At 46.6% G+C, this 22,851-nt stretch overlaps 1 protein-coding gene across 1 annotated transcript in view; it reads left to right on the top strand.

Annotated features, from left to right (window-relative positions):
• Window positions 1-22,851, top strand: part of ache (acetylcholinesterase) — a 47,047-nt gene that overhangs the window by 11,111 nt on the left and 13,085 nt on the right. Inside the window, exons 2-5 of the mRNA XM_038276203.1 lie at window positions 17,162-17,665; window positions 20,501-20,724; window positions 20,826-21,086; window positions 21,233-21,455. Coding sequence (XP_038132131.1) covers window positions 17,239-17,665; window positions 20,501-20,724; window positions 20,826-21,086; window positions 21,233-21,455 — 1,135 coding nt within the window. The 5' untranslated portion in view covers window positions 17,162-17,238. The remainder of the gene's footprint in view (window positions 1-17,161; window positions 17,666-20,500; window positions 20,725-20,825; window positions 21,087-21,232; window positions 21,456-22,851) is intronic.

The following is a 22,851-nucleotide window of genomic DNA, read 5'->3' as shown; positions in this document are numbered from 1 at the left end:
CCAGTCAAATTGATACAAAGTTTTCTATCTAAGGAAAACCAGTTGATTGCATTGACTCATTGACTCAAATACAATCCCCCACACTAAGCATGCTTGTAGCGACAGTGGAGAGGAAAAACTCCCTTTTAACAGGAAGAAACCTCCAGCAGAACCAGGCTCAGTGTGAGCGGCCATCTGCCGAGGCCGACTGGGGTTCAAGGAGACAGAATCAGAGATACAAAAAGCAGCTGTAAAAGGCGGCCCCGTCCAGGAAACACACAGCCAGGCAGACGAGCTCCGAGCCAGCTCCCATGCCAGAGGACGAAGAGAGCACATCCACTCAGTCACGGTCAGAGAAACAGGACCACACTGGAAAACAGGCCGATCTCCAACATCTAGAAACAAGGGTGTTGATGGAAGCAGCACAGCTGATGTTTCTTTCCAGGATGGAGTCACAGCCAAACAGGAACAGACGAGGCAAAGCTACTCTGAGGAAAAGCAGAGAGAGCAGAAGGTTAGAGATTGAACTAACAGATTCTGCAGAATAGGAGAACAGAGAGAGAATGAAGCAGAATGATGAAATGGGGGTCCCTATGTCCTCCAAAAGTCTAAGCCTATAGCAGCAGAACTATAGAGATAGCTCAGGATAACCTGAGCCACCCTAACTATAAGCTTTATCAAAAAGGAAAGTTTTAAGCCTAGCCTTAAAAGTAGACAGGGTGTCTGCCTCACGGACTAAAACTGGTAGTTGGTTCCACAGGAGAGGAGCCTGAGAACTAAAAGATCTGCCTCCCTTTCTACTTTTAGAAATTCTAGGAACCACTAGTAAACCTGCAGATTGAGAGCGAAGTGCTCTGTTAGGAACATAAGGAACAATCAGATTTCTGATATCAGATGGAGCTTGGCCATTTAAGGCTTTATATGTGAGAAGGAGGATTTTAAATTCTATTCTTGATTTAACAGGAAGCCAATGAAGAGAAGCCAGGATAGGAGAGATATGATCTCTCTTTTTAATTTTCATCAGAACTCTGGCTGCAGCATTTTGGATCAGCTGAAGGCTTTTAACTACAGTTTGTGGACTTCCTGATAGTAAAGAATTACAATAGTCCAGCCTTGAAGTAACAAATGCATGGACTAGTTTCTCAGCATCACCCCTGGACAGGATATTTCTAATTTTTGCAATGTTCCTCAGATGAAAGAAGGAAATTCTAGAAACCTCTTTGATCTGGGATTTAAATGAAAGGTCCTGATCAAAAATAACACCAAGATTTTTTACTTTATTATCTGAAATCAGTTTAATCCCATCCAAATGAAGTGACTGGCTAATCAGTTTCTTTTTCAGAGACTCTGGTCCAAAGACTATAACTTCTGTTTTATCTGCATTCAGAAGCAGAAAGTTAAGAGTCATCCAGGTTTTTATGTCTTCAAGACATGCCTGTAATCTATGTAATGGGTTAGCTTCATCTGGATTTATAGACAGATATAGCTGGGTATCATCAGCATAACAGTGGAAATTAATCCCATGCTGTCTAATAATTCTACCAATTGGGAGCATGTATAAAGTAAAGAGAATTGGTCCTAGCACTGATCCCTGTGGTACTCCACAGGTAACCTTTGAGCGTGTTGAAGATCTATCATTAACATTAGCAAACATTAACTGATCACTAATACTAACCCCATTATTAGCAATAACAATTGTTAAAGATTAGCTATTAGCGTTAGCAAACATTAACTGATCACCTAATACTAACCCCATTATTAGCAATAACTATTGTTATAGCTAATAGCTTTAAAATTAGAAAACAGTAATGGATTTCTAATGCTAACCAACATCAACAATAACTATTGTTAAAGATTAGCTAATAGCATTAGCTAACATAAACTGATCACTAATACTAACCCCAACAGTAGCAATAGCTACTGTTAAAGATTAGTGGACTACTGGAAGACTGTTCTCCCTCATTTCTACCAACATGTGGACTTTGCAACTCGGGGTGAAAACATTTTAGACCTGGTTTACTCTGACATCAAAGATGCATTCAGAGCAGCCCCCCCGCCTCCACCTCGGGTCATCAGATCACCTACCTGTCATGCTAATCCCAGCTGATCAGGACTAAACCGACAGTTAAAGAGGTCAGAGTGTGGTCTGAGGGTGCCATGGAAACACTCCATGTTTTGAATGCTCTGACTGGAACATCTTCAAGGCTGCAGCAACATATGACAACTTATTAAATATTGATGAATATGTGGAAAGGCATTCGAATGATCACGAACCCATCTTCTCCAGTCTGCCGCCAACATTCCACCCGTTCCAGTTCGCCTACTGACGGAACCGCTCCACTGAGGACGCCATCTCTGCTGCTCTCCACCTGAGCCTGGCTCACCTGGAGGAGAAGAACACCCACGATGGATGCTGTTCCTGGACTTCAGTTCAGCTTTCAGCACCATCATCCCACAGCATCTGATGGGCAAACTGGAACAGCTGGGCTTCAATACACCCCTCTGCTATTGGCTGCTAGACTTCCTCACCAACAGACCTCAGTCAGTAAATATATCTTCTGCAGCCTTTAGTGACGACTCTAATTACAGCATCTTTAAGCAAGCTAACGCTTCAAACCGTAGAGCAAGTAGAAAAAGAATGTGTATTAATATATTCCCCATCCCTCTTATTCTCCCAGGCTGATGGGGGGGAGGGGGTGTTTCACATGGTCATGGGGGGGGGGGGCCGGGGGGGCAGACACACCCTATACAGGCGCCAGTGAATCACAGAGCGACGCCTGGAGACATTCCCACATTCTCTCCTTGATTTATGTAGTCAGTCCTTTCTCTGTCTTTACCCAGACCTAACCATTACCAGTGCATAACTAACGCTAACCATTAGCGCTTCACTCCTAAACCTGTCCGTCAGCAGAAAGGAAGCCAGCTGAATGTCCTCACTTTGGTACAAACTGTCCTGCTGATGCCAAACAGCAGCAGCTCAGAGAAATTACAGCGGAGCATCGATGCTTTTTGGAAGAAAGCTGCAGCTGGTGGAGAGAACGTCAACAATCGAACCCGGAGAAATTACCAGCTTCTCTCTGCTACAAACGATGTTTCCATTAGAAGCTAATATTAGTACATATTAATCACACAATTACTTTTACACATTTCCAGATTTATTTACACATGTTCAAATCCCCCCTGCACACAAATGGAGATACAGACACACACCTCTCCAGAAACCTGTAGAGAATTTTGCAACAATATGGCTCCCATAGCCCCCCCCTGCAAAAGTTGAAATCTAAAAAAGTAATTTTTGCTGACAATAAATGCATTTTTTTAATAAATTAAAGTTAGTGAGACACTTTACAAATGGAACAAGACAATCATGTTTATGCATTTAGCAGATGATTTTATCCACAGCTTTATGCTAACGCTCCGATTAAAATAGGAAAAACCATCGCATTGTCTTAATTCAAGTGCATAATATCCAATTATCTTATTTTAAGAGTAGAAAATCTAATTAATTGGTGAATCATCTTATTAACTTGATCCAATTAAGGGTAAATGGACTTCATTTGAGATATTTTTGGTCATTTCTAGGTTGTTTTTGCCGTGTGAAGGAGCCTGAACCCTGTGAGTCTGTAGCAGGCGAGCGTTTGAGCGCCGGTCCTGCGTGTGGCCGTGTGGCCGCGTTATTACCCAGCCTGTCGTCTCTCAGGTTGCAAACCCTCCATAATCTCTCTCTGTACATGCGGGCAGATCAGATCCCATCTCCTGCAATAATTATAGCTCTGCAGCTTATGCCGCTCAACACTTTGCTCTCATGGAAAGCTGCTTCGCTGACCTCGTTATTCAGCAATACTTGCTTGTTGTCATGTTTTCCAAGGCAAACTGAAAGCGGCAGTTTGGTTGATCACAGGCTGTGGTCTTATGAAGAGTTACTGTTTAATTCCCCTTTGGTGAATTTCACAGCGGCTGCCAATTAGCTAAGTGCAATGAATGCAGGAAGTGATCGGGGGGGGGGGGGGGGGCGGTTTTATTGGACTGGATTAAATGGAGTTAGTGACTGTAAGTCATTTTTTTTAATGCACTTTGGAAATATAGTTTTGAATTATTGTTTTACTCGTCGTTCTACAATTAGATTTGGATCGCTGCTCCGTTTAACAATCACATTTAAAATATTGCTACTTTTCTCATTAAATTACATTGCATAATCCTAAACATTAATTATTGGATGTTGCAGTGAACCTAAATGCACAGTAGAAGAGGCAGAGATGGTTACTTGCAACTTCCGACAACAGCCTAACTTCATATTAACGCACAGCAAAAATAAAGAAAGGAGGTTTCTGGTGTCAGCAGACTGAGCGTCATGTCTGCTAGGAAGTGTGTTGGTGGTGGGCGTGAACGCAGGGAGGATCCATCACTCCCCTTCTGGCTCACCCTATGATGGGGATGAAGTCTGGAGGAGAACTGACGGTTTCCTCCTGTGAACCCCCTTTATACCAAAACGCTGCCAATACGCCATTATACAGTAGCTGGAAGTTAGAAACACGTTCAGAGAACGTCTGGAACACGTCAGATATGCTGATATGTTGGAGAGAAGTTCTGGATAAGTTACGCAGAAGGCGGGAAATTTTCAGCATGCTCAAAGACTACCGAGACACACAGAGACTAAAAAATTATCTTTATAAATTCAATTTTGCAGTCTAGGGCGGAATTAGCTGCAGCTCTGCACACTTTCTTTGCCATCTGATTCAAATTGGAAAGATCTACTCTCTGCTGCAGCACAGGCAGCCTAACCTGACTCCGCCAGATGGATTTGCTCCGCATATCCATCTGGAAACCTTCCGTTGAAGTAATTTTGGGAAGGGGCGAAAATACTGGTTAGCTGATTGGCCTATGTTGGTGATAGACGGGCCAAATAAACCAATCAGATCAACGAAGCATATGACGCACTAACAGAGCGACGACGAAGAGGAGCCAATTGATAGATCAAACTCTTGCTGAAACCAGTCGGGAGAAGAGCAAAACATCTTTTCCTCTGAGAAAAGCCTCCAGAGCAGTGTTTTGCTCTTCTTTCAGTGAAGAAATACTCTGTAATTCCCATAAAACTTGCTCGATAGCCACGCTAACGCTAGTTTCATCGGCTGAAGCCGCCATGTTCTTTAGACTGAACTGTTGCGCTTCTCGTTGCGTCACACCTCAACCCGCCTCAAAGCCAACGCTGATTGGACGTTCGTTTGGTGAACGGCTCCAAATTTTCTTTAACGGAGAGTCTCCAGACTGATCTGCGAGGAAAACCTTGAAAGCTCGCGAGATCAGGATGGTCTGACGAGGCTACAGGCACCCTGCTCTGCAAGACAACAGAGAGAGGGAGAGGCTGATGGTCGTCTCGCTCAAGAGGACAGAGATCGGTGCTTGTATGTAGTCAAACTATCCATTAACACAGAAATAAAGTCGCTAGATTTTGTGCTAGGTGCTTTTTGAAAAAAAGGCATTAGCTTTAGCAATAGTAGTTCTTATTTGGCTAAACTTATATACGCTAAAGCTAATAAAAATATATATTTTTAATTACAAATAATAAAAAATGTTTGGAGGGGCAGAGTTTTACTGCCCTCCAAAGAATTAAAGTTCCACGGAAACTTTAGTCGTGAGAAGTTTAAAAAAAAAAATGTATACAGCGAGACTTACTCGTTGTACGTCGACGTGTGCTAGCATGTTTCAGTGTGCTCACAACTTACACAAAACAAACCATAACAGGTGTGGAAAGGACTTTAGAGATTGAACTAACAGATTCTGCAGAGTGGGAGAATAGAGATAGAATGAAGCAGAATGATGAAAAAGGGGTCCCTATGTCCTCCAGCAGTCTAAGCCTATAGCAGCAGAACTATAGAGATAGCTCAGGATAACCTGAGCCACTCTAACTAGAAGCTTTATCAAAAAGGAAAGTTTTAAGCCTAGCCTTAAAAGTAGACAGGGTGTCTGCCTCACGGACTAAAACTGGTAGTTGGTTTTAAAGGAGAACCTACGGATTTTTCAGAAAATTATGTGGAGAATAGGAGCTGGTCGATTTTTCCATGCCCATGATGGTTGGGATCATTTCTTTTTATGTAGCACAACTCTTTTGATGAGAAAATGGTCTCTGCATAGCAGGGTGGGGTTTCTCAGGTCACAGGTCCTTGTCAATGGACTCCATAGTCTCTGTGGTTTTGCCAATTAAAGTTGGTTTAAAATACTCATTATGTCTGATTTGACAAAGAACCAGAATTAATTTCCTGCCGTGGCGAGGCCATTTTCTGCTTTTCTACCTATTTTAAGCTTGGCCTTACTGATGGTGGTGATGGGAACTAGTTACACAGGTTAATAATGGTGTGAATTTGAAGGAAGGTCCAAAAAATATGAATCACAATTCATGGGATGATGCAGCTTATCCTGACGGTACAGAAACAGACAATCTAGTTTTTTAAAGTCAAAGGGAAGTCATATTTAAAGGCACACTATGCAACATTTTTCAGTTAATTAATGTGTTCCATAACGTTATGGATGACTAAATGAGTCATTTCAGGTTTAACAAAGGTTTTCTCGGCCGCCCTGGTGGTCTGTGGGGGAAATACCGCACTTGCAACTGCAGGAGCACCGACCCGCACCCACAGGCTCAGAAGTCTCGCGAGAGTCAGTCTTGCTTTACGACGAGAACTGCTACACCCCCCAGTTAAAAGCATTCTCGTTGCTAGCACAGTGGCAATCTTTGTGCAGTTATGCTACGTTCACGCAGCAAAAGCAGCAAAATCGCGTCTGCTGCTTCATTTTTGCTGCTTGAACCAGTTAGTTCTGACGCGCGGCTGAAGCAGCTTTGCTGCTCTGGCTGCGCGGTGCAAAAGTGTGTCTGACGCGCGTTGGGCGGAGCTTCACTATCCTTTCTCTGCCTTGCAGCTATATTTGCTGTGATCAGTGGGAATAAAGTAGTTTTAATATGTTTTTAAGTGAGAAAATACGCCTGAAAACGTAATCAGTGCAGTCAGTTCATTCAGATTATTATCCTGCCTTCAATATTTTTTCTGTCGGAGCCGCTCAGACCCCCACATACCAGCGGTGCGCCGACAGTATGGATCCCTTCATCAGCAGCGGTTCACCGCGGCAGCTGGTAGGTGTTTTTCATCTAAATAATCCAAACTGCATATTCTGCCGGCAGATTTCTGCATTTTAAGTTAATTTAGGCGTCAAGACGTGCTGCTTCAGCTGCTCAGACGTGCTGCGCCTGGTGCTCAAAACGCGCCGCAGGACCTTTTGCCATATTTTGCTGCGCCTTGACGCGCGTCAACCATTCACTTTGCATGTAAACTCGCTGCTTCTGTCGCGCCAGCTGCGGTGTGAACGCAGCGTTAGTCATTCGTTGCGTTCGCCTGTCTGCTAAGCTCAAAACAACCGCGCCTGGCTTGACGGAGAAACCAGGAGAACAGCTGTGCATATTTACGACAGTGCACTTTTATTTTCGCCCTCTGGAGGGAGCCTCACTGGAAAATCAACACCGGTTGCATAGTGTACCTTTAAATGTCAAATCATTCTGGCTTAAACATGGATATAAATGTTCTCTTTATCAGACCATATTGTCCCAAAATGTAGAAAATTTCTATTTTAAAAACAAAAGTTAGTTCTACGTCAGCCTGAACACCTAAATTCGGCCAATCATATATCAACGATCATCTGTCAATCAAATGTTTTCGGTCATAGTATCTTGATTCATGTGTCGCAGCTAATATATGCAACGGTTGAAACCAGAATCCTTTCCTTTCCCATTGAGTTGCGTCCCAGTGTTCACGGGGATGGACGTCTGTGTCTTCGGCAGGCGTAGAGCTAACAGAACTGGCAGCGTTGCGAGGCGAGGGCTCAAACATGGACGGCTGGAAGCCTTCTACACCAAACCAAGCTTCTGCCGCCCTGGCGTCCTCTTCCACAACATCTTCGTCCCCGCTTTCCTCCTCTAAATAAAAAATGGATGACAGAGGAGACTCATCCACGACCTCCGACACTAAACTCTCCTCCTCTTGCATGTTTCCGCTGTCCATAGCGTTCCTTGACAGCGTCGTTTCTAAGTCACCAATTTAGTGCTACTTGGTCCCAATGGAATTTCCCATTACGAACCTGCTAGCACTAAGATGCTAACTGGTTAGCAAGATGCTTCCCACAAACCGGACACAACCAAATGGGCTTGCGAACCTTCTGCCACAACAATCCCGCCCCCTTGGGAGAATTCGCAAACGCAACAGTTGGAGCAGCCGCTTCCCTGCGACTTTAATGTTTAATTTCCAATTTGAAAACTGCATTTTGCGCTTTGTTAAAGGCACACTGTGGACTTTGTGATACGGGTTGTTTTAAATGATTCCTCAGGCCAATATTCAGCGATGGACACTATCAATGCTGTCAGCGGGGCTCCCCTCTTAAAGCTACAGTGTGTAATAATTACAGGGATATACAGTCAGAAATGTAATATATTATACATAACTATGTTATTTATCATCATCTACGAGCTCAGCCTCTTAACCTTAATATTTGCGTTGCCTTAGAATTCGTTATTTATAATTACATAGGAGCGGGTCTCGCAGCCATGGAGGCAGACATCTTTGCGCTACGGCAGCGCAGAGCCAACAAACTAGCGATTGCGAGATCGCCAAAACGTCACAACGATGTAGAAAAAATAACGGGTATATTTATTATCTTAAGTCTACATGAAATCTATACCCTACACAGACTAATGAAATACTATCTGTAAAATTATCTATGAAAACAAACCTCATCACTTGAGAAGGTAGGTGATGCGGACGTCGTGGAAGACATTTTGTCCCGTAACGCTCACCGTACTGTTGGGGGGGAGAAGCGGTGGGGGGGAGATGTACATGTTGCTGCAATCTGCAGTCTGACCGCTAGATGTCGCTAAAAGTTACACACTGTAGCTTTAAGATACCGACTAAGTCATTTGAGAGAAGACGCACCGTCATTGGCCAGGTCATGTAACCTGGAAGATCGTATGGCTTTACGGCCAAAGGCTCTTAAATAGTCATGGAGCTAAGGCTTTATTACAATATTTTGAGAAGAACGTGTATGATTGGCTGATTTTAGGTGTTCCGGCTGACGTAGAACTAACTGGCCTGCAGAAGATAACGGGAAAAAAACTGATTTTAAGACATTTTTTTTTTAAATAGAAATTTTCAAAATTTTGGGACAATCTGGTCTGATAAAGAGAACATTTCTATACATGCTTAGGCCAGAATGATTTGACATTTAAATATGATTTCCCTACGACTTTAAAAGCTGTTTCAGCCAACCAGAACGGGGGGAAAGGTGCACAGTTTGTTATTATGTTTATTTCCCTGATGTTTCAGCCTTTTGCTGTGATTTCTGCGAAGTCATCCTGTCCTCCTCATCCTCACCAGCTTTGACAGAAGCAGCTCCTTAGAAAACCGTCTGCAGCTGCGTGAAAACCCAGCTTTGATTCCGTCTGCCTGCTGGACGTTTCCATTCAGGGCTAAAGATAGCGTAGAAGCCAGGGTGTCAGACGGTGTCGTATGTCGGCACCCATGTGCACGCGTGTTGTCGTTTGTTTTCTGAGCGCTGCGTGACACGGTTAGAGAGGGGGGGGGGGACCTTTAGGTGTGAAACGTCATAGGGCCGAAACTAACGACAATACCTTCTGTTACAGATCTATTCAGTGATTTCTAGACCAACAGAAGGATTTTAAAGTCTGAGATACGAGGAGCCAGAGGAAGGACCGTAGAACTGAGCTGATGTGATCTACTTTCTATAGTTCTAGTGAGGATGCAGGCAGCAGCGTCTGGATCAGCTGTCTGATCTACTTTCTATAGTTCTAGTGAGGACGCAGGCAGCAGCGTCTGGATCAGCTGTCTGATCTACTTTCTATAGTTCTAGTGAGGACGCAGGCAGCGGCGTCTGGATCAGCTGTCTGATCTACTTTCTATAGTTCTAGTGAGGACGCAGGCAGCAGCGTCTGGATCAGCTGTCTGATCTACTTTCTATAGTTCTAGTGAGGACGCAGGCAGCAGCGTCTGGATCAGCTGTCTGATCTGCTTTCTATAGTTCTAGTGAGGACGCAGGCAGCAGCATCTGGATCAGCTGTCTGATCTACTTTCTATAGTTCTAGTGAGGACGCAGGCAGCAGCATCTGGATCAGCTGTCTGATCTACTTTCTATAGTTCTAGTGAGGATGCAGGCAGCAGCGTCTGGATCAGCTGTCTGATCTACTTTCTATAGTTCTAGTGAGGACGCAGGCAGCGGCGTCTGGATCAGCTGTCTGATCTACTTTCTATAGTTCTAGTGAGGACGCAGGCAGCAGCGTCTGGATCAGCTGTCTGATCTACTTTCTATAGTTCTAGTGAGGACGCAGGCAGCAGTGTCTGGATCAGCTGTCTGATCTACTTTCTATAGTTCTAGTGAGGACGCAGGCAGCAGCGTCTGGATCAGCTGTCTGATCTACTTTCTATAGTTCTAGTGAGGACGCAGGCAGCAGCGTCTGGATCAGCTGTCTGATCTACTTTCTATAGTTCTAGTGAGGACGCAGGCAGCAGCGTCTGGATCAGCTGTCTGATCTACTTTCTATAGTTCTAGTGAGGACGCAGGCAGCAGCGTCTGGATCAGCTGTCTGATCTACTTTCTATAGTTCTAGTGAGGACGCAGGCAGCAGCGTCTGGATCAGCTGTCTGATCTACTTTCTATAGTTCTAGTGAGGACGCAGGCAGCAGCGTCTGGATCAGCTGTCTGATCTACTTTCTATAGTTCTAGTGAGGACGCAGGCAGCAGCGTCTGGATCAGCTGTCTGATCTACTTTCTATAGTTCTAGTGAGGACGCAGGCAGCAGCATCTGGATCAGCTGTCTGATCTACTTTCTATAGTTCTAGTGAGGACGCAGGCAGCAGCGTCTGGATCAGCTGTCTGATCTACTTTCTATAGTTCTAGTGAGGACGCAGGCAGCAGCGTCTGGATCAGCTGTCTGATCTACTTTCTATAGTTCTAGTGAGGACGCAGGCAGCAGCGTCTGGATCAGCTGTCTGATCTACTTTCTATAGTTCTAGTGAGGACGCAGGCAGCAGCGTCTGGATCAGCTGTCTGATCTACTTTCTATAGTTCTAGTGAGGACGCAGGCAGCAGCGTCTGGATCAGCTGTCTGATCTACTTTCTATAGTTCTAGTGAGGACGCAGGCAGCAGCATCTGGATCAGCTGTCTGATCTACTTTCTATAGTTCTAGTGAGGACGCAGGCAGCAGCGTCTGGATCAGCTGTCTGATCTACTTTCTATAGTTCTAGTGAGGACGCAGGCAGCAGCGTCTGGATCAGCTGTCTGATCTACTTTCTATAGTTCTAGTGAGGACGCAGGCAGCAGCGTCTGGATCAGCTGTCTGATCTACTTTCTATAGTTCTAGTGAGGACGCAGGCAGCAGCGTCTGGATCAGCTGTCTGATCTACTTTCTATAGTTCTAGTGAGGACGCAGGCAGCAGCATCTGGATCAGCTGTCTGATCTACTTTCTATAGTTCTAGTGAGGACGCAGGCAGCAGCATCTGGATCAGCTGTCTGATCTACTTTCTATAGTTCTAGTGAGGACGCAGGCAGCAGCGTCTGGATCAGCTGTCTGATCTACTTTCTATAGTTCTAGTGAGGACGCAGGCAGCAGCATCTGGATCAGCTGTCTGATCTACTTTCTATAGTTCTAGTGAGGACGCAGGCAGCAGCATCTGGATCAGCTGTCTGATCTACTTTCTATAGTTCTAGTGAGGACGCAGGCAGCAGCGTCTGGATCAGCTGTCTGATCTACTTTCTATAGTTCTAGTGAGGACGCAGGCAGCAGCGTCTGAATCAGCTGTCTGATCTACTTTCTATAGTTCTAGTGAGGACGCAGGCAGCAGCGTCTGGATCAGCTGTCTGATCTACTTTCTATAGTTCTAGTGAGGACGCAGGCAGCAGCGTCTGGATCAGCTGTCTGATCTACTTTCTATAGTTCTAGTGAGGACGCAGGCAGCGGCGTCTGGATCAGCTGTCTGATCTACTTTCTATAGTTCTAGTGAGGACGCAGGCAGCAGCGTCTGGATCAGCTGTCTGATCTACTTTCTATAGTTCTAGTGAGGACGCAGGCAGCAGCGTCTGGATCAGCTGTCTGATCTACTTTCTATAGTTCTAGTGAGGACGCAGGCAGCAGCGTCTGGATCAGCTGTCTGATCTACTTTCTATAGTTCTAGTGAGGATGCAGGCAGCAGCGTCTGGATCAGCTGTCTGATCTACTTTCTATAGTTCTAGTGAGGACGCAGGCAGCAGCGTCTGGATCAGCTGTCTGATCTACTTTCTATAGTTCTAGTGAGGACGCAGGCAGCAGCGTCTGGATCAGCTGTCTGATCTACTTTCTATAGTTCTAGTGAGGACGCAGGCAGCAGCGTCTGGATCAGCTGTCTGATCTACTTTCTATAGTTCTAGTGAGGACGCAGGCAGCAGCATCTGGATCAGCTGTCTGATCTACTTTCTATAGTTCTAGTGAGGACGCAGGCAGCAGCGTCTGGATCAGCTGTCTGATCTACTTTAGATCTATTTTCTTCTTTTCTTTCTACAAGCCAAGATTTGATTTCAGAAATGCGCACTGCAAAAATGATCTAGAAATTAGTCGACGTTTTTTAAGTTAATTGTAATTTAAGTAGATAAATACGATCGTTTTCCAATGGAATGAGGATTTCTACTCTTAAAGTCAGATAATTAGATAATAAAATAAGACAAAGTCATTGTTCTTATTTTAAGAAACCGTTTAGTTCTGTTGGCAACGTTTCACGTTTACCTCCTCAGTTAAAAAGATGCACTTATTGAGATTTCGTTTTTCCAGTGTGCTGTTCTGTCTCTCAGCATCCTGTCAGTGAGATGCTTTACGTCTCCGCTCTCCTTCCAGCCAATCACGCGGCTTTATTTCCACATTTAATCAGCTTTTCCTGTGGTTCAGCTAGTGGAGGACCTTTTTGTCCTTCACTAGCTCTTTAAACAAACACCGCCTATCCGTCTGACGAGGATCTTATTAAAGAATGATCGTCATTTTCTCACAGAGAATTAAATACTTAAAAGCAGAGGATTCTACCTCCCTGTGACGGGATATGAGATTTAAGGTTTTATCTTATTTTTCTCATGTTTTTTTCACTCAGGACTGAATAAATACCTTTTATGGGAGGAGCTTCAGTCACAGCAGCGTGGATGATGGCGGAGCGTTTAGTAACGAATGATCAGCTGGAAATGAATGCCGCCATTGGTGCAATAGTTGTGTTTTATAAAGAAGGTCGTGGTTCCTCTCGGTGGAAGCGTGAGAATAAATCCACAGGCTGCCTGGGAACAGTTGTCCTCCACCTGTTCATCTCTGTTTATGTTTAGCAATGTATGGTTGCCAGAGCAACGCCGGCGACTCAGAAGTGATGTAAGGGATATGAAGCAGCTGTTTGTTTGATATGCATGGAAAACAAGGACATCCCTTTACGACATTAAACTCTGACTTTTCCCATCGCTGATGGTCAATAAATTCATTCAATCATTAGTTTTATATTTAATGAATATGATGATGGTCGTTTCTCTTTCAGTACAGCCACACCTCAGCAGATTTAGGAAATTTGGGGCCCTAAGCAAGGACAGGCAGGGGCCCCTCTGAATAAATAGGCAACACATAGAATAGCCCCATTCTACAGATAGAGAAATGTTAATAGAATAGACATCCATGATCTGTTCTAGGTTGTGTCCCTCTCTTCTTGTCCCTTTTCTTCTTGTTTTCCTCTCTATGTTTTGTACTCAGCTGACTTTTCATGCTGTCTCTAAAGGAATGAAAGATTTTTTCCAAGCACTAAGCTCACTTAGCTGATTGCTCCTTCCTGTGTTTCCAAAAAGGCCACAGTAAATAACCCAGTCCTTCTTTTCACTGTAGACAAGCCATATCGTTAGCCCTGGGCGCTGCAGATGGGCTAATGTTAGCCCTGGCCGGGACAACCTTAGCCCTGGCCGCTGCAGAGGGGACAACCTTAGCCCTGGCCGCTGCAGAGGGGACAACCTTAGCCCTGCAGCGGCCAGGGCTAAGGTTGGCCAGTCTAACATTGGCCCCTCTGCAGCGGCCAGGGCTAACGTTAGCCTGTCTGCAGCAGCCAGGGCTAATGTTAGCCTGTCTGCAGCAGCCAGGGCTAACGTTAGCCTGTCTGCAGCAGCCAGGGCTAACGTTGGCCCTGGCCGCTGCAGACTGGCTAACGTTAGCCCTGGCCGCTGCAGATGGGCCAACCTTAGCCCTGGCCGCTGCAGAGGGGCCAACGTTAGCCCTGGCCGCTGCAGAGGGGCCAACGTTAGCCCTGGCCGCTGCAGACGGGCTAACGTTAGCCCTGGCTGCTGCAGACAGGCTAACGTTAGCCCTGGCTGCTGCAGACAGGCTAACGTTAGCCCTGGCTGCTGCAGACAGGCTAACGTTAGCCCTGGCCGCTGCAGAGGGGCCAATGTTAGACTGGCCAACGTTAGCCCTGGCCGCTGCAGACAGGCTAACGTTAGCCCTGGCCACTGCAGATGAGCTAATGTTAGCCCTGGCTGCAGCAGACTGGCTAACGTTAGCCCTGGCCGCTGCAAATGGGCCAACCTTAGCCCTGGCCGCTGCAGAGAGGCCAACGTTAGCCCTGGCCGCTGCAGACTGGCTAACATTAGCCCTGGCCGCTGCAGATGGGCCAACGTTAGCCCTGGCCGCTGCAGACTGGCTAACGTTAGCCCTGGCCGCTGCAGACTGGCTAACATTAGCCCTGGCCGCTGCAGATGGGCCAACCTTAGCCCTGGCCGCTGCAGATGGGCCAACCTTAGCCCTGGCCGCTGCAGAGGGGCCAACGTTAGCCCTGGCCGCTGCAGACGGGCCAACGTTAGCCCTGGCCGCTGCAGATGGGCCAACCTTAGCCCTGGCCGCTGCAGACGGGCCAACGTTAGCCCTGGCCGCTGCAGACGGGCCAACGTTAGCCCTGGCCGCTGCAGACGGGCCAACGTTAGCCCTGGCCGCTGCAGACGGGCCAACGTTAGCCCTGGCCGCTGCAGACGGGCTAACGTTAGCCCTGGCCGCTGCAGACGGGCCAACGTTAGCCCTGGCCGCTGCAGACGGGCCAACGTTAGCCCTGGCCGCTGCAGACGGGCCAACGTTAGCCCTGGCCGCTGCAGACGGGCTAATGTTAGCCCTGGCCGCTGCAGACAGGCTAACGTTAGCCCTGGCCGCTGCAGACAGGCTAACGTTAGCCCTGGCTGCTGCAGACTGGCTAACGTTAGCCCTGGCCGCTGCAGACGGGCCAACGTTAGCCCTGGCCGCTGCAGACTGGCTAACATTAGCCCTGGCCGCTGCAGATGGGCCAACCTTAGCCCTGGCCGCTGCAGATGGGCCAACCTTAGCCCTGGCCGCTGCAGAGGGGCCAACGTTAGCCCTGGCCGCTGCAGACGGGCTAACGTTAGCCCTGGCTGCTGCAGACAGGCTAACGTTAGCCCTGGCTGCTGCAGACAGGCTAACATTAGCCCTGGCTGCTGCAGACTGGCTAACATTAGCCCTGGCTGCTGCAGACTGGCTAACATTAGCCCTGGCTGCTGCAGACTGGCTAACGTTAGCCCTTGCTGCTGCAGACTGGCTAACGTTAGCCCTGGCCGCTGCAGAGGGGCCAATGTTAGACTGGCCAACGTTAGCCCTGGCCGCTGCAGACAGGCTAACGTTAGCCCTGGCCGCTGCAGATGAGCTAATGTTAGCCCTGGCGACAGCAGACTGGCTAACGTTAGCCCTGGCCGCTGCAGATGGGCCAACCTTAGCCCTGGCCGCTGCAGACGGGCCAACGTTAGCCCTGGCCGCTGCAGACTGGCTAACATTAGCCCTGGCCGCTGCAGATGGGCCAACCTTAGCCCTGGCCGCTGCAGACGGGCTAACGTTAGCCCTGGCCGCTGCAGACAGGCTAACATTAGCCCTGGCTGCTGCAGACGGGCTAACGTTAGCCCTGGCCGCCGCAGACGGGCTAACGTTAGCCCTGGCTGCTGTTATCCTCGGAGCTCCGCTGGTTGTCGCGGTCCTCTGAAGATCTGAACTTTTTTTAAATTACGCATTAAATCAGTAAATGTTCCTTATAGTGAAGCTTAAAGTATAATATTCTCGCCTCTAATGATCTTAAAACGTACTTTTATTGAACAACAGCAACGGAAAAGCGAACTTTTAACTTAATCCTCTGAGCTCTGTGAGCGCTAACCTGGAAGCTGCCGCAGTGCATGCTGGGACAGCTGTCAGTCTGGAGGACGGACAAGTCTGCTCTGATGCATGCTGGGTAAAGAGGGAGGTTCTCGGTCTGCTTGTTTTCGTGAATTGGAACAGTTTTAGTGCTGAGGATGATGATGTTTCACGAGGAAACGAGAACGCACAAGTGCACATACTGAGACACGGCTACCATGTCTGATTTATAGCTGATTAAACAAAGAATGATTTTAAAAAATTTGCCTCGCCACATTTATTTTCAAAATAAACGCTGCAAAGCACCATGAAAGCCCATTAGAAACTCTGGATGAACCTCAGACTTCCTAGCATGAGGGTTAGGATAGTATATTATTTCTGCCCATTGGTTGGTTAGCATTTCACTGCAAAACAGACAAAAATATTATAACACATAAATAGATGAGGTAGTTATTACAAAGGCGAATAAATAAAGAAGCTAATTAAAAGAGATATATATGTCTATGTCTCACTGTGTGATTTAAATTCTACCTACTTTTATTTGTATATTGTTTTTTTGGGGGTAATTAATTGTAGCCTTATTTTTTTATGGAGCATTTATTTATTCCTGTATTTGTTTTTAAATATGGTAGAGCTGGTCCTCCGTACAGTTGGGCCCAGATTAGTTAAATTAGTCTCTTTTGAAATTCTATTCATGTATATTATAATGTCTATATGTAGAAATAGTTTTCTCTCCGTTTTTTCCATGAAAAATCCAATATAAATTCGTAAAAACCTTTATTTATATAGAAATGTTAATATACTCTTTTTAGATCAGTTGATATTTCCTATAAGGTTTCCTGCTTGTTAGATGAGTTGATCCGTGGATGATGTCATCTTTAAGGATTTTCTCTGCGTCGTCGCTGCTGTGATTTAATCGTAATGTGGCCGTTGTAATAACACGCCGCTCTCTCTGCGTCTCCTGCAGGTCTGAGGTGAAGCAGAGCAGACCCGGCTCTCCCTGCCAAGGACACAGAATCACATCTGCATTTTTCTGCCTCCGCCATGCAGCTCTCTGCTCACGTCCTCTTCCTGTCAGGCCTGCTTTTCTCTCTAATCCATCACTGCTTCTCCCAAAACAACGGAGACGTTGTTATTACGCATAACGGCGCCGTTCGAGGCGCGCAGTTTCCGGTGCCGGACGGGAGCTACATCACCGCCTTCCTCGGCATCCCCTTCGCCGAGCCGCCTCTGGGCAAGCGGCGCTTCCGGCCCCCTGAGCCCAAGCGCAGATGGACGGGGGTCCTGGAGGCTAACGCCTACCCCAACGCCTGCTTCCAGTATGTGGACACCACGTATCCCGGTTTCCACGGCACCGAGATGTGGAATCCTAACAGAGACATGAGCGAGGACTGCCTGTACCTAAACGTCTGGGTGCCTTCCTCACCCAGACCCCACAACCTCTCAGTGATGGTGTGGATCTACGGTGGAGGTTTGTGCTACAGATGCGCCTTTAACCGTAGAGATAAACACTGTCTAGGAAGATAGTTCTATCCATCATTGACATGAATTTAAAAAAAAAGGCTCAGAATTCATGAAGATATTTAGGCCAGACTAGTAAAACAAAGCTGTATTTATATTAAAACTTTAAAGATTTCTGAAAATCAAATTGTCATAGCAACAACTTTATTAAAGATAACTTTTTTTAAATGTAAAACATCCACAGAATATCTAGATGCACAAAAAATATTAGAATTTTGCTAAGATATATGGTTTATGAATAACTTAGAGTCCACAATATACAAAGTTGTCTGTCTGGTTACCATGCCAACAACGACACAAAGGATTTTGCACCAATAGGAATAGTAGGTTGAGGTCACCTGACTGCGCTGCAAAATGGCTTCTTCTTATCGCTATATTTTCTAAAATATAAAAGAGAAACAAAACCTGGGCCATTTCTCAATATGCGTTCTTGAGCATATCCAACGCTAACGCCAGGCTATCCAACGCTAATGCCAGCCTCACCAATGCTAACGCCAGGCTATCCAACGCTAATACCAGCCTATCCAATGCTAATACCAGCCTATCAATGCTAACACTAGCCTTCCCAACGCGATTGCCAGCCTATCAATGCTAACGCTAGCCTTTCCAATGCTAATGCCAGCCTATCAATGCTAACGCCAGACTATCCAATGCTAATGCCAGCCTATCCAACGCTAACGCTAGCCTATCCAATGCTAATGCCAGCCTATCAATGCTAACGCTAGCCTATCCAACGCTAATGCCAGCCTATCAATGCTAACACCAGCCTATCCAATGCTAATGACAGCCTATCCAATGCTAACGCTATTCTATCCAATGCTAACGCCAGCCTATCCAATGCTAATGCCAGCCTATCCAATGCTAATGCCAGCCTATCCAATGCTAATGCCAGCCTGTCAATGCTAACGCCAGCCTCACCAATGCTAACGCCAGCCTCACCAATGCTAATGCCAGCCTATCCAATGCTAACGCCAGCCTATCAATGCTAACGCCAGCCTCACCAATGCTAACGCCAGCCTCACCAATGCTAACGCCAGCCTCACCAATGCTAATGCCAGCCTCACCAATGCTAATGCCAGCCTATCAATGCTAACGCCAGCCTATCCAATCTAATGCCAGCCTATCCAATGCTAATGCCAGCCTATCAATGCTAATGCCAGCCTCACCAATGCTAACGCCAGCCTATCCAATGCTAACGCCAGCCTATCCAATGCTAATGCCAGCCTATCCAATGCTAATGCCAGCCTATCCAATGCTAATGCCAGCCTATCCAACGCTAAAGCTAGCCTATCCAATGCTAATGCCAGCCTATCCAATGCTAATGCCAGCCTATCAATGCTAATGCCAGCCTCACCAATGCTAACGCCAGCCTATCCAATGCTAATGCCAGCCTATCCAATGCTAATGCCAGCCTATCAATGCTACCGCCAGCCTATCCAAGCTAATGCCAGCCTATCCAATGCTAATGCCAGCCTCACCAATGCTAACGCCAGCCTTTCCAAGCTAATGCCAGCCTATCCAATGCTAATGCCAGCCTATCCAATGCTAATGCCAGCCTATCCAACGCTAAAGCTAGCCTATCCAATGCTAATGCCAGCCTATCAATGCTAACGCTAGCCTATCCAACGCTAATGCCAGCCTATCAATGCTTACACCAGCCTATCCAATGCTAACGCCAGCCTCTCCAATGCTAACGCCAGCCTCTCCAATGCTAATGCCAGCCTATCCAATGCTAAAGCTAGCCTATCCAATGCTAATGCCAGCCTATCCAATGCTAATGCCAGCCTATCAATGCTAATGCCAGCCTCACCAATGCTAACGCCAGCCTATCCAATGCTAATGCCAGCCTATCCAATGCTAATGCCAGCCTATCCAATGCTAATGCCAGCCTATCAATGCTAACGCCAGCCTATCCAAGCTAATGCCAGCCTATCCAATGCTAATGCCAGCCTATCAATGCTAATGCCAGCCTCACCAATGCTAACGCCAGCCTTTCCAAGCTAATGCCAGCCTATCCAATGCTAATGCCAGCCTATCCAATGCTAATGCCAGCCTATCCAACGCTAAAGCTAGCCTATCCAATGCTAATGCCAGCCTATCAATGCTAACGCTAGCCTATCCAACGCTTACACCAGCCTATCCAATGCTAACGCCAGCCTCTCCAATGCTAACGCCAGCCTCTCCAATGCTAATGCCAGCCTATCAATGCTAACGCTAGCCTATCCAACGCTAATGCCAGCCTATCAATGCTTACACCAGCCTATCCAATGCTAATGACAGCCTATCCAATGCTAATGCCAGCCTATCAATGCTAATGCCAGCCTCACCAATGCTAACGCCAGCCTTTCCAAGCTAATGCCAGCCTATCCAATGCTAATGCCAGCCTATCCAATGCTAATGCCAGCCTATCCAACGCTAAAGCTAGCCTATCCAATGCTAATGCCAGCCTATCAATGCTAACGCTAGCCTATCCAACGCTAATGCCAGCCTATCAATGCTTACACCAGCCTATCCAATGCTAACGCCAGCCTCTCCAATGCTAACGCCAGCCTCTCCAATGCTAATGCCAGCCTATCAATGCTAACGCTAGCCTATCCAACGCTAATGCCAGCCTATCAATGCTTACACCAGCCTATCAAATGCTAATGACAGCCTCTCCAATGCTAACGCCAGCTTCTCCAATCCAGTTAGATAACAGCCTTAATTATTTTGGAACTTCTGCAACCATTTTGTTTTCCAGTGCACATGCAGGCTAATTCTTAGCTTTCCTGGCTTTCCCCTGCAGGGTTCTACAGTGGCTCCTCTTCACTGGATGTGTACGACGGTCGTTACCTCGCCCACACTGAGACGGTCATCGTGGTCTCCATGAACTACCGCATCGGGGCCTTCGGTTTCCTGGCCCTTCACGGCTCCTCAGAGGCTCCTGGAAACGTCGGCCTGCTTGACCAGAGGCTGGCGCTTCAGTGGGTGCAAGAAAACATCCATTTTTTTGGTGGAAACCCCAAACAGGTGGTTATTTTTCTCAGATATGTTTATTGTCTCTTCATTGATATTAATGTATTCCCATAGTCGCCCTGATTGGTCCCTTCTTGTATCTGCGTGTAAAACAGGTGACCATTTTCGGTGAGAGCGCCGGTGGTGCTTCGGTCGGATTCCACCTGTTGTCTCCAGACAGCAGACCTTTTTTCACAAGGGCCATCCTTCAAAGCGGAGTCCCCAACTGTCCCTGGGCGTCCGTCAGCCCGGCGGAGGCCAGGAGACGCGCCACGGTTCTGGCAAAGCTTGTTGGCTGCAATGGAGGCAATGACACCGAGCTGGTGGACTGTCTGCGTAATAAAACTCCTCAGGAGCTGATCGACCAAGAATGGCTGGTAAAGCAAACCTCCTATGGTTAAACTTCTTCTCAAAGGTCTAAAAATACTAGGTTTTTTTAGTTGTATTTCAGTAAAATGATTCCTGAAGACGTTTCTTCCAACTAACGCGTCTTGTTTGGGTTTTATGCGAATCTTCCGGACAGGTTCTGCCATGGTCAGCCCTTTTCCGGTTCTCATTCGTACCAGTGGTGGACGGGGAAGTTCTGCCCGACACTCCGGAAGCCATGCTGAACTCCGGCAATTTTAAAGACACCCAGATTCTGCTGGGTGTCAATCAAGACGAGGGCTCCTACTTCCTGCTGTATGGAGCGCCGGGATTCAGCAAGGACAACGAGAGCCTCATTTCCAAAGAGGACTTCCTCGAAGGTGAGCTTTATCCCGAAATCCCACATCTGACCGTCCTGCTCCGCGCCGACTTCCTTGATACTCCAGGGGAGCAAAACATGCGGAAATGAACGCTTGATTTAATCGCACTTTTCTGCCCAAAAATGTATTCTCGTCATGCATCTTTGTAATCTGGATAATTAGGATCCAGTGGTTCCTGGTGTAGTTTCCTCCAGGGGGCGCTATAAACAGAAGCCAATCAAACGTATACTAATTTATCCCACCGGTATATTTATATGCCGTGGCGGCAGGTGGTGACACTTCCTGTCGCCCAGAGCTCTCCTATACTAGCTACTGCGGATGAACAACTTTAAACCAGTCAGTGGGCAAACCGACGAAAAATGAAAAAACGCTTTACTGGTCATCAAAGTTGAAATATTTATCTTGCACATCCAAAAATATATATTATTATATTTAATAAAATTTAGAATTTTAATTTAAAAATAAAATTATAAAAAAAACTTTTTATGTCTTAATGAAGGTCGTTGGGTGGGTCGGGCGGCGCCCTAGCGCCCTCTATTGGTCCGCCGCGCTTCCAAAGTCAGCATGTCTTCATCCAGGCCACCTGAGATAAGAAGTTTGTTTTGAAATTGTCAAATTTCGCTCTATTGGAAGTTGTTGTGACCGGACTTGATTAAAACCTTTAAGCCTCCTGATATAAAATTAACATTTTGATGGAGATGAGAAATCTGCTTCTTGGTTTCTTGTTGAAGTACCAATAGTTTCCATCCAATCATTTAATTAAACGCTTTTAGTTTATCAGGAATATAGAAGCATTATGCTCTATTACGCTTAGAGTTAAAAATAGCTCGGCTCCGTATTTTGACGGTGAAGAATTGAATTGAGAAGAAGTACGTGGACGGTGACGTGCGTAAGATGGTGGTGATTGTGGAACAGCTCTCATTGTTAAACACGACGTACGTGAACGTAGCGGGGCGGAGCGGAGGATGTGGAATCTGGGGGTTACTCGGCTACAAAGATGGAAGACTGGATCAGCTGAAATGTCTCCTGGAGAACTCCAGTGAAAGTAAAGATCTTCTGTTTTTACATTTTAGTAAAAGGAGCCAAATGTAAAACTCCATTACTGTACTTATCTCTGCAGTGGGCGGGGCCAGCATTACTCGCCAGGGCAGCCATTTTTAGAGGTATAATGTCTAATTCTGTTAGAAAAATAAACCCTTCCTTCAGAGGTTAGTGATTTCAGGATGCTACGCCGTGCTATTACCGCTGCCTCCCACAGCCTGGTTAAAGATACGCAGAAGACAGCGACGGGTTTGCTAGCAGCTCAAAGGGTCCACCGTTCCTAAGCCTGGTTTATACTCAGAAACCAGGTCGTCTGCGTGGGTGTCGCCGTTAATGCAGATATGCCCCGCCCCCT

Source organism: Cyprinodon tularosa, unplaced genomic scaffold (genome assembly GCF_016077235.1).
Source record: "Cyprinodon tularosa strain WSP-4 unplaced genomic scaffold, ASM1607723v1 ctg1228, whole genome shotgun sequence".
Lineage (NCBI taxonomy): Eukaryota > Metazoa > Chordata > Actinopteri > Cyprinodontiformes > Cyprinodontidae > Cyprinodon > Cyprinodon tularosa.
This window is presented reverse-complemented; position numbering and strand designations above follow the sequence as displayed.